The 12611-nt window shown below is 40.9% G+C and overlaps 1 protein-coding gene across 4 annotated transcripts in view; it reads right to left on the reverse strand.

Annotated features, from left to right (window-relative positions):
- LOC131934989 (nuclear receptor corepressor 1) overlaps positions 1–12611 on the reverse strand; it is a 66324-nt gene that overhangs the window by 46815 nt on the left and 6898 nt on the right. For all 4 annotated transcript variants that reach the window (XM_059291276.1, XM_059291277.1, XM_059291278.1 and 1 more), the window contains exon 2: positions 10193–10364. In XM_059291276.1, the coding sequence (XP_059147259.1) occupies positions 10193–10364 (172 nt within the window). The remainder of the gene's footprint in view (positions 1–10192; positions 10365–12611) is intronic.

Below are 12611 nucleotides of genomic sequence, written 5' to 3' on the forward strand. Positions count from 1 at the left end.
TTACTTATATAAACCGAAATGATAAATCTATCCCATGCTTATTTATATAAATCGAAATGATAAATCTATCCCATGCTTACTTATATAAACCGAAATGATAAATCTATCCCATGCATACAACAGCCAGAGCTTGGTTGAAAAAAAATGTAGTGAGCGAGATGAGATCGAACAGTTCTTTAGTCTGGCTGAACTAGACTGACCGCTGTCCAGACAAAGTAGTTAGGCTGCAGATCCTACAGTGGATCAGCAGGTTTACAACAGCAGGTTTAAAATGTACAGCAACAGTGTACAACAAGCGGTACGACAACAGCAGGCGAGACAATACTAAAACAACAAGAGGTATGACAACAGCGGGTATAGCAACAGCAGACACAATAACAACAGTAGCTACAACATCAGGTACAGCAACAAGAGGTATGACAACAGCGGGTATAACAACAGCAAGCATAATAACATCAACAGTAGCTACAACATCAGGTACAGCAACAAGAGGTACGACAACAGCGGGTATAGCAACAGCAGGCACAATAACATCAACAGTAGCTACAATATCAGGTACAGCAACAAGAGGTACGACAACAGCGGGTATAGCAACAGCAGGCATAATAACATCAACAGTAGCTACAACATCAGGTACAGCAACAAGAGGTATGACAACAGCGGGTATAGCAACAGCAGACACAATAACAACAGTAGCTACAACATCAGGTACAGCAACAAGAGGTACGAAAACAGCGGGTATAGCAACAGCAACCACAATAACATCAACAGTAGGTACTACAACATCAGGTCCAGCAAAAAGAGGTACAACAGCAGGTTTAAAATGTACAGCAACAGCAATTAATTCATCAACATCAGTAGGTACACAATCCACAACAAGAGATAAAACAAGTACTACAATTACCCCCCCCCCCCTCTCTCTCCTAATTCCGTACACAGTAAGTTTTAACAGACGCAATCAGGAAGTCGACTCAACTTGACGCACTAAAGCTTACAACTTCAACCATTGAACAAGATTTTTTTTTTACTTTACTGCTTTGCTTTCTATTTCTAAAAATAACGTAGATCTTTGATATTTAACTGGAGTTACTACACTCGTTGCGAAGGAAGTTAGAAATTAATACGACGGAACGAAGAATTTTTAACCAACTACATTAAAAAATTAGAGCTTTGAATAGGATAGAATTACAGAACTATCCTTGATTATGTGTGTACATGTATTATATAGGTGTGCGTGATTATAGCTTACAGATGAGTTTAATACTAACACTGTAACTGGACTATATGATTATTTAAATAAATGGAGTTTATGATTTGGCTCGCGATACGAGTTCATTCCCTTGTATCATTGTTCACCAAAAAAACGACACAACACAATTCTTCCAGTTCAGGGACTTTTTTCATACCAATTTCCGATAATACAACTCCAACAGACTGTTTTCGGGGTTGTTTGGTACCTAGAAGTAAACTATAAACTAACTTTTTAACAAACAGTATTATCGTGGGACACTAGTAGAGAAAAAAGATAATTTAAAAAAACGGTTAAAAAAACACTTCGCTTTTCCTCCATTCACACAGCCAAGTTGAGCTGACTTACTTAAACCACTAACTCGGCACAGGGCCGGCTTCCATCACGTGACACTTCCACCGTAATGAATGACCTGCTGGCGGTGGACGAGGCCACGTGACCGGCTGGGTGGAATGAGGAAGTGTTCCAGCTCACGGTGACCCCCGTACACCCGATGACCCGCTGTGACAGACCAGTGAACCCGGCTGACCCGTGGTAACGAACTGACGTGCCCCGGCCTACACGACCTCGACGCCGCTGAACCGACTGACCTTGGTCATCAACCGCCCTCGGTGCGGTTTATTCACGCTAAGATATATATGGGGTTATTTTAAAAAGTTGGAACCGAGTATGCGAAAAAAAAAATATAGGCCCGTTCACAGCTCTTAGACTGTGATATAATCAACGCAATTATTTTACTACAGTGAAGTGTCAATTCACTGCTCCTTATGAATGTAAGCGTACATGACTGCATACTTTTAGTCAACATGACCAAAAATTATTAGACTTAAACAGAGAATTACAAGATATCAAAGGGAAAATTGTGGACGCTGTATTTAATGTTTGTTTGGTAAGCAGTGTGGACACTTGAGAAATATGTGGATAAAGTTTTCAACAGAACCAATAACGGCATTTTTAACTGTTCTTTTTATATAGGTGGATCTAATTAAGTCACTCCTTTTATATAGGTGCATCTAATTAATTATATTCAAACAGTAACGCAAGAACGATGTATTAATTTTTTTTTAATCAAACAATTCGCACTTTTTTGTAATGCTATGAGCATACATGTTGCCTTGCTTTATTTACCTATAGGGGGCGTCGCTTATATTTACCTTTACGGTTTTATACAGAAACGTTGACACTGGGACGTCTGTTACATAACACCAGTACAACAGACCAAATCCTCCTGGCGCGCAGTGAGTACACTCACGCTATCACACGGCGACGCACGTTCGCCACGGTTGGGTGCGCGCCGGTACGTCACGGGGTTACCAGTGCGGCTGCGTGTTTGGAGTTCCTGCATGGGTTGGCTCATCCATGACAAACAATTGTTCCACGGCGAGAGAGATACACAGAGGGGCGGGCTCAACAACGGCGGCTCGCCATTGTGGGGTGGAAAATAATCAGATCCTCACGTGCACCGTTGAATAGATTATCACGCGTTATGAAGGAGTTGGTGTGAAAATTTAAAAAGGCGTGCAGGACACCTGGCTAGATGTACGTGCACTCACAGCAAACCGCAGGTGGCGGGGAGGGGTCAGTTGGGACAGCACGGGCTTGTTTTGGTCGGCAGGGGTTTCGTGTTTTGATATCACAAGTTGGGGGTATATTAGTTTAAACTCCCCGTGGGCAGAGCTTATCTTAAACTTCCTGTGGGCAGGGTGTATTTGTTTACACGGCGAGGCCCGGGCATGGATCTGTGGATTAGTTTACACTAACTAGTGGGCGGAGTTCATTTACTTGTATGCATGCAAACCAATGGAAACCACGCCCACTTGGTAGATGACAGTACGAGATTAACTTTAACACTGACCAGTGGTCCTGTGGATTTACCCAGGACATGGGTGTTCGATTACAAAATGTAATTTGGACATATTCGACTTTTTAATCGGCTTGCAGTGACCAACGGTCAGGAGACTGGGCACACCTGGGCGTGGACCACACTCGTTGACACACCTGGATCGTTCATTTTATCACGAACTGAGCGACGTTACAGCAATACCAGTTGATTTTTTTTATATTCGGCGAAGAAGCAACTGCGTGGGGGACGCTGAACACGCCATTCTGTCGGCCGGGATGTAAATGCGATCGGCATGCATTAATTACGCTGTGGGGATGGGCACGCGTAATAAAAGTTGAAAAAAAAAGTTCTTTGAGATGTTTATATTGCCAGCGCTAAAGACACAGCTGGTCCAATATAAAGAGGTTGGAGCGAAACAAAAGTAACCGCTGATCCATGCCTGTACTAAACTATAGACAGACCCACAGACAGACAGACATACAGATCGGACCTACAGACAGACAGACAGACAGACCCACAGACAGACAGACCCACAGACAGACAGACAGACAGACAGACAGACAGACAGACAGACAGACAGACAGACAGACAGACAGACAGACAGACAGACAGACAGACAGACAGACAGACAGACAGACAGACAGACGGACGGACGGACGGACAGACCAGGACACACTAAAAAAACCACTGTTTAGCTTCGAATGCGCATTTAATATTTTCTAAAGTACTACTTAGTTGCAAAATAGAGCGCCCGACTGTGTCCTGAGTTCGGCTCTCTGGCTGGGTGGGCTCTGTACCAAATAAGAATAAAGTGTATGCCCAGCCAACTTTGATAAGCATTACAGAAACAAACGGTTCTCAAGATTCTCAACTTGTGGGAACAGGGAAAAAATGTTTTTAAAGTCGTGTCAAGTCCAAGACAAAGGAAAGTGTGTTGGACCGAAGTGTGTCGAACCCGGGCAAGTCAGGCTTGTCTTGGTGCTATCCGCTCAATGAACTCTGTCAGGTAACTCTCTAGCTTTAGAACACTAGGGCTATAGAGATCTAGCTGTGGCTGGCAATTTAAAGATTTACCGTTGGTAGAAATGCACGTATTTTTTTTCTGTGAAAACTCTTCAACAACAACAATAAAAAAAACAGCTATTGTTATTTCTAGTGATTCGATTGTCATAAATATATGTGGCAGTACGTGTTACTTCTAAGGCAAAAGTACCAATTTGGTGTGATATTTCAGGACAATATTTTCATTATAAAAAGCCGAATTATGCTTGATTTTTGCAGTATATCGTAAATTAATGAGGAAACATCTGCGTGATAGTTCACTCAAATTAGGGGTCATCCATTTATGACGTCCACACGCGGGGGGGGGGGGGGGGGGGGGGGGTCCGAAAAAAACTGACTTTTGTGGACGCATATAGATTTGTATAAGGAAAAAAAAGTGGATTTTTGTGGACGGGGGGGGGGGGGGGTGTCCAAAATCCAAAAAATTTGTGGACGTCATAAATGGATGACCCCTTATGGTGTCCTATTTTTCATACTTCTTCTATTGAGCCTAGTTACTGTACTATCCGAGTGCAAGGATTGAAAAGAAACAAGGTGAAAGAAAAACGATAACTTTACATGTGGGGAAAGCTGCAAACACTGCCTCCTTCGCTGAACAAGAAGACTATCGCTTTATTTTGGTCTTAGGGGTTATAAGGTTTAGGGTTAGAGCTGGATTGATGGTTAGGGTGAGCTATGTGGTTAGCTATCGATGTTGGTTTTATCACCTCGGAATATCGTGTTGCATTGATCACTTTGATAAATATTTGGTTAGTAAGTAAGAAGAAACTAAAGTAAATTATATGAACTTTTTCGTACGCAGTGCAGGTTGCAACCCAGACTATGGGTAGCAATGGACATTGTGGGTAGTAACCCGGACTGTGGGTGGCAACCGGCATTGTGGGTAGTAACCCGGACTGTGGGTGGCAACCGGCATTGTGGGTAGTAACCCGGACTGTGGGTGGCAACCGGCATTGTGGGTAGTAACCCGGACTGTGGGTGGCAACCGGCATTGTGGGTAGTAACCCGGACTGTGGGTGGCAACCGGCATTGTGGGTAGTAACCCGGACTGTGGGTGGCAACCGGCATTGTGGGTAGTAACCCGGACTGTGGGTGGCAACCGGCATTGTGGGTAGTAACCCGGGCTGTGGGTGGCAACCGGCATTGTGGGTAGTAACCCGGACTGTGGGTGGCAACCGGCATTGTGGGTAGTAACCCGGACTGTGGGTGGCAACCGGCATTGTGGGTAGTAACCCGGACTGTGGGTGGCAGCCCGGACTGTGGGTAGCAACCTGGACTCTATGTAGCAACCAGCATTATGGGTAGCAAGCAGGACTGTGGGTAGCAGCAACCCGGACTGTGGGTAGAAAACCAAATGGGTAGCAACCCGGACTCACCGTAACTTCTATTTGTATGGTAAACTCCATGGTGTACACTAACAGTTTTAGTGAAACCTGAATGGGTGGATGCTACACAGGGTACTGCCACACTGTGTCAAACACAGCTCACCGTAGGTTTGTGCTACACAGCACAGTCCATGGTAGACAACACACAACTCACAGTAGCGCTCTTCGTGCACACACTACGATCCAAACAGCTTGCTGAGGTATCGGTCATAGCATATGTTAAAAACAACATTGGTATCTTTTCCATGTTTAAGTTAAATAAATATAAACAGTCGTTAACAACTGTTCGATGATAACAATGGTACATGCTCAACGTGGGAACTTGGGCTATACAACTAGATGTACCGAAGCTGTAGTGTAAGTCGTCAATTGTCAACATTCAAGTCACGTGTGCTGTGAATGTGTGCGAACACAAACAATAGATACCCTCGTTTTTACATAGGTAGCCCCCCCCCCCCCAAAAAAAAAATACTTAAAATTAATTGCTATACATACTAAATTAAGAAACGTCCTACCGCTGTTATCATTTAGAATTACATGTATTTATTTACTATATCTAAAGTTGATAACCTAATTTTATTTTGTTATATTTTCACAGAGACCATTAGTTTTGGGGATTTTTTTTCCGAATGCGAAATTCTCTATGAGCACATTTTTCTTTAAGCGAATTTTTCTGATACGTTTTTTTCCGTCACACTTTCTAACGAGAATTGTAAGCCAATCAGTACCCGACTAACTAAAGACATTAATAAAGATAGCCCAGTTATCTATCAAGAAGAATTAGTGAAATAATTGTACTTGCGTCAAGCTTCAGGTGAAGTTATTAAAACAAATGTCCTACATCAGGAGCGACACAGGAGTTGGGGTAACCAGAAAACATAAAGACTATCGACAGGGCGCAACGTTTGGTATGAGAAACCAAGAATACGAAGAAGGTACCCCATCACAGGAGTGGAGAATATGTGATCAAATAATTTATAGAAATTGTCGATACAAAGAGAATTCCACCTTCGTTTTTCGCACTATTTTTTTTCTTCATTGTTTTTTACCTTTTCGGAGATGTGTATATTTCATAAGCGCATATAGATCGCATTTGATGGGGTTTGAACTCAAAACTTACAAAAATGCGGCTACTGTGCTGCTTAACTACAAAAACAAATAGAGATCTAGGGTTTTTTTTTTTTTAATCTGGATAAAATTTAGCCATTTTTTTAAAAATAAAAAGCATTTTAAAAGTATATTTTAAAAGATCTATTTAAAATCTTCTATGGGCGTGGAAGGCGGGTGCAGCAAACGCCCTCGGGCAAGTCCCGTAACTCACGAGTTAGCGCAGCAATTAGTGCCCGGCCCCGAGCACCAAGAGCTGTCAGGTGATATCTAGCAGCCACGTACATTACTGGGTACGTTCAGGTAACAGACACTGAGAGCTCCCAACAACACGACTTTGTTTTGAGAGAGGGAGGTGGCGGGGTACAACAGAAGGTGCAAGACGGTGTCTCTCCGTGCAACATGTCACCAGCTGAGGGGGGGGGGGGGGGGGGGGCAAACCGTACCGGCGATACATTCTTCAGGGGAGAAAAGTCTACGCGGCACCGTCTTACACCCCCCCCCCCCCCCGGGAAGGTAGGCCACGAGGACGAGCAGTGTTTACTTTTGGCCACCCCGGCAGGGCCGGACTAACACAGGGTATTTTTGTTTCATTTAGTTTGAACTTATGAAAACAAGTTAACCGGGGGTGACCACTACCATTAGATACGACATCCCCAACTAAATCAGTTAAATGCCGTTCCCAAAACCAATACTTACCCCAAGTTTAACCTCCGTAATAGCGTAGTTTTATGAGTAGCTTTTTAATTTACGCGATGGAAACAAATGGTGGAGGATTTTTTTTAAATGCTGTCCAAGGGAATGTACTGGGTTAAGACAGCTATTTTACGAAATGCCAAGTTATCTCCCTTTATTTTGAGTTTTCGACCAAAAAACATCCCAATTAACTTTAAGCGGAGAAGGTAGACTGTCCTATTTTTGGTGGCGAGGGTGAGCTATAAAAAAAAGTTAGGTCACAGTTGTATTTTGTTGCATCTTTAAACGGGAAAAAAATCATATAACGCACGATATGTTTTGTAACAATCGTGGAGGTGTGTTGTTGTTTTTGTTTGGTGGGGGGGGGGGGGGGGGGGGAGAATGCAGCTTTGTGCTGTCATTGTAGGGGACTTGGTGTGTGGCTTTTTGTGACGAGCGAGGAAATCGGCCTTAAAAATGCTTATTAAAATATGATACAAAGACAGTGTAATGATAGTTTCGGAAGTAAGATTACATAAATTAAAAAACACAACAAAATTTTTTTGAGTAATGAGTAATGAGTAATTTTTTTTTTTAAATCCGACAATCCATTAGCGTAATATTGATGTACTGTCACAAAGGCGTACGTACACCACTCCCAGCCCTTTGTTTTTCCCACGTTTTCTTTAACTTGCTTTCTCTGTTTGTCTTTCCAATCAAATCTTGCGATCGAAATTTCTTGCACTTCCCAGTTAGCTAGCGCGCTGAAATTTTCAGGGAAGCTTTCTTTTGGATGACCATTGAATATTCAATTGTTATTATTACTAAATTGATCAATGGAAACATTTTATTGAGCGTTTTAGACCGCTATATAATCTATATATATAATTCTCCTCTGCTAGCCATTAGAAAAAAAACCAGCGACGCGTACCTCGCGCGCAGTGAAGCGAACGATCACATGTCGCCACAGGCTTAGGGGCAGAGAATTTAGCTTGAACCGAGTTTAAACTTACAGGAGGTAGGCCAGTTTGGGGGAGACGATATGGTCGAGTGGTTGGGCACACGATTGCTATCCCACTCGACACGGGTTCAAATCTAGTCAGTAACGTATTCACACAACGATTTTTTTTCGAGTTGTCTTTTTACGAGTTGTCTTTTTACGAGTTGTCTTTTTACGAGTTGTCTTCGTTTACCCAAAAAAAAGTGAAAAGATAAAATCGATAGCAAGATTTTAATGCAAACAAACAGACAAAGACTAAAAAGTAGAAAATAATAATCATTAAAAAAGTTTTAAAAAACCCACGTTTTCTGATTGAACTAAAAAGTAGAAAATAAATGCTATACATCACAATAATGCAAGCGATCACTCTACTATAAGCGATCAAAAACGTGGGGCGCCGTGATTTTCTTACAGTTTCTAATACTGTTGACTCTCTACAAGCTCCCTAATAAAAGTCAATAGTATTATCTAATCAATAGTAATATAACTTTTACTTCGGCGCCCCACGTTTTTGATCGCTTATAGTAGAGTGATCGCTTGCATTATTGTGATGTATAGCATTTATTTTCTACTTTTTAGTTCAATCAGAAAACGTGGGTTTTTTAAAACTTTTTTAATGATTATTATTTCAGTCTAGTGATGTCATTAACATCCACTGTAGGGAGATTTTGACCACGTACCTACACGCACTAAAAGCTGGTTCAAATTTTTAAAATCGTCAATCTTTTCAATTTGGATGGGGTGGGGGGGGGATGCTTAGGAAGCATATGGAGTGTCCTAAAACTAATAGCCGAAAATTTATCATAAAAAAATTTCGCATTCTGATACAGCAGCACAGTAAAAGTGAACAAACAATTGCAACGCGTTATAATTTTGTTAAAATAGATGGGGTAGGGTGAGACCAACAAAATAACATGAGGGGCCGGTCGTATCGCCGACACAAACGTTCAGGGAAAACCCGTTGTAAACCAACACCCAACATTGTCTGGGACTTTAAAAAAAAATCCCACCTAACCGCTGTGTAAAAGTAGTGTATCAGACAATCTGGACATAAATAGCAAGCCCATCATACCCTGCCATCTTTACCACAGAGTCGATGAGGGGGGGGGGGGGAGATATGCGACATGGGAGGTCGTGGTGTTTACAAGGGTTCTCTTTTAAAATGTCAGAGTGATCACCTCCCGGATATTGATTATTTATTTTTAGTGCTGGCGAATGCGTTTCTTTTTTAGAAATGAAATAAATAAAGAGAAGATATTGGACGGCTTCGGTTGTTGTGAAAGTAAAAAAAAAGTAAGTAAAAGGTTTGTAATGCGAACCTATGGAACACCTGTTGCGCCGTTATGTGATAGTAAAAGATGATCTTGTTATCTACAACGCTTTCACCAGTTAACCATCGCAGAGAGCAATACACTCACGTTTTGATAAAAATTGACAAGTTCGGTGCTAATAAATACCAGTTCAGGACTATGATGCGTAAGAATGTTTTGAGGGGGATATTGTAAAAATTCGGATGACGAAACGTATAGAAGTAGCAAGTGTAAAATCGACATGAGTCGAACTATGAAGCTAACATGAGTTCGAACTATGAAGCAGGCAGGCGTTGGAACTATGAAGCTGAAAGGAGTTCGAACTATGAAGCAAACATGAGTTCGAATTATGAAGCAGAAAGAAGTTCGAACTATGAAGAAAGCACGAGTTCGAACTATGAAGAAGGCACGAGTTTGAACTGTGAAACACATAAATTCAAGCAGTGAAACAAACAGATCTTCAGACTAGGTAACAAACAGATGTTCGGAATATAAAACACAAATATTTCAAAACTAGAAAACAGAACAAAGGTAACAGCCTAGGAGGGTTGTAGATCATACCTGATGGTGCGGAAAATCTCGAAACATGCTGCTGTACAGAGCCGGGTTGTGAGAGGGAGCCGCCGCCTGGTAGTAGTGTCCTGAAGGGCGCGAGACCGCATGGGGCGGTGACTGCGGCCGGCCGGTACGCTTGTAAGGAGAATTTCCATCGTGGGGTGGGCCTGGAAGACCCCTGCAAACAGATAAAAACGGAATTATTAGTGGGGATGTTTGGTTACTAATGCTTGGTAAGTCTAGTTCTAAATAAACTGTATTCAGTGGCTGGTGTTTGGTTACGGATGATTGGGTACTTATGTTGGATTACTCATGTTAAATCACTTATATTGATTATAGTATAAACCGTGTAACACATGGTAAATTAAAATTCATGGGGTAAAGATACTGAGAGAAGTTTAAAATAGTTTTCATATATGAATATACAAACATTGATTAATTCAATACACATATGAAAAGTATGATTACATGTGAGACTTTTATTTAAAAGATACATTTAAAATATCAATATTGAATACAAAAACGAACCCCCCCCCCCCCCCCCCGACAGCCAACAACAAGTTATGAATTAAATCAGATTTCATTCATGCTTTTAAAAATGTACATGTATATACGCCTAAATAAGAATAGGCTTACACATGTGTATTATTGAGCATACACATAAATAAATACACAGTGATGTGCATAGAAATAGCCTACATGGCGAAAGATGTAAAGAAACATAAAAAGTTGAAACACATATATAAAAACATACAGGGACACGCGTAAAGGCAACACTGAGCTGAAGCAGGTTGTCTCTACCTTTTCCAAGGTGGTTGTGCTGGGTAAACCATCCACTGGTTGCCGACGCTCATGTGTTGACCGGCGTGTGTTCTGTACATCTCGAGAAATCTCAAACTCTGCGCATCTCGAGAAACTTCAGACAGGAACATTAGGCATTTCTACACGTATAGCTCCGCGTGTTGATGGATATCTCGAGAAATTTCAAACCATGCACATCCGAGTTCTCGAAATAAAAATTGTAGGTCTCGAGAAACTTCAGACTAGAAAGTCAAGCATTTCAACACTTAAATCTGTGTGTTGATATGCTCTGAATATCTCCAGAAATTTCAAAAAGGCTGTTTCGTACTTAAACACTTTCAGCTATGTGTTAACCAGTTTGTGGCTTGCACATCTCGAGAATTTCCAACGAAGAACACAACACATCTCTACGCAAACGTTTATCAAACACAGACGCGATCAAACAAAAGCTTGAAACAACACAACTGCATCACGGAGTATGACGAACTAAACAACCACGCGATCATAAATGTATCCCGATTACCACGTGACATTTTATTATTATATCTGCCGTATAAAAAGAAGCGTCTGACGTTTCGAGTTAATCGAAGGTTCTCTGAAGCGACAAGATGTTTAGTTTATCCGGCGATGCAATCAGACTAACGCAACAGATGCGCTCCTGTGTTGTAAAGACAAAGCAGTCAGGCTCTCGTGGATGTATTATAATTAATAACTAACGTATAGCAAGGAATATAGTCTCTGTAGTGAAATGTATCTGTGGGTTTTGTTTATATATCGATACCGTTCCTGCTTCTATTTTATTCCGGAAAGTTCGCCTTTAATGATCAGGCTCCACAACTCATCATAAATGTGTTTTATTTATAACGCAATTCAAAGAAAAGTTCTAAATAATTAACAATCCATTACTGAAAAGAGTGCTCTTTCCTTTTTTTTAAAGGGAGCGAATGACTTCCTGAAGAAGACGGACAGTAATTTCCCCTAGGCTGGTCATTACAAAAGCCACCTGTCTTGTAAGACAAAGCCACACAATGAAACAGACGGCCATGTAGAAAAATGTATTGATTTGGTAAGTTGCATGCCTCGATTTTTTTTTCTTTGAGGAGACAATTTTCTAGGCCAGACTAGTCGATAGTACTAAAGTAGAGGCACAACTGGCGATGAGGAGAGGCACACGCCGACAACCACACGCCCTGCCACTTACAAAGCGTTTATTCAAATTAAGCTCGAGTTCAATTGAATAACTTGATTTTCGAAAGGAAAAAAAATGAAATTTTTTCTACAAGAATATAAAAATATAACAGATTCTTTTTTCGATGTAAAGTGAACATAGCAATACGAATTATAACGATGAATTCCAATTTCTCTCTGTATATATATATATATATATATATATATATATATATATATATATATATATATATAGAGAGAGAGAGAGAGAGAGAGAGAGAGAGAGAGAGATAGATAGATATATAGATATATAGATATATAGATATATAGATATATATATATATGGATAGATAGATAGATAGATAGATAGATAGATAGATAGATAGATAGATAGATAGATAGATAGATAGATAGATAGATAGATAGATAGATAGATAGATAGATAGATAGATAGATA

This window comes from Physella acuta, unplaced genomic scaffold (assembly GCF_028476545.2).
Source record: "Physella acuta isolate Inbredline_101_S28 unplaced genomic scaffold, ASM2847654v3 ptg000012l, whole genome shotgun sequence".
NCBI lineage: Eukaryota > Metazoa > Mollusca > Gastropoda > Physidae > Physella > Physella acuta.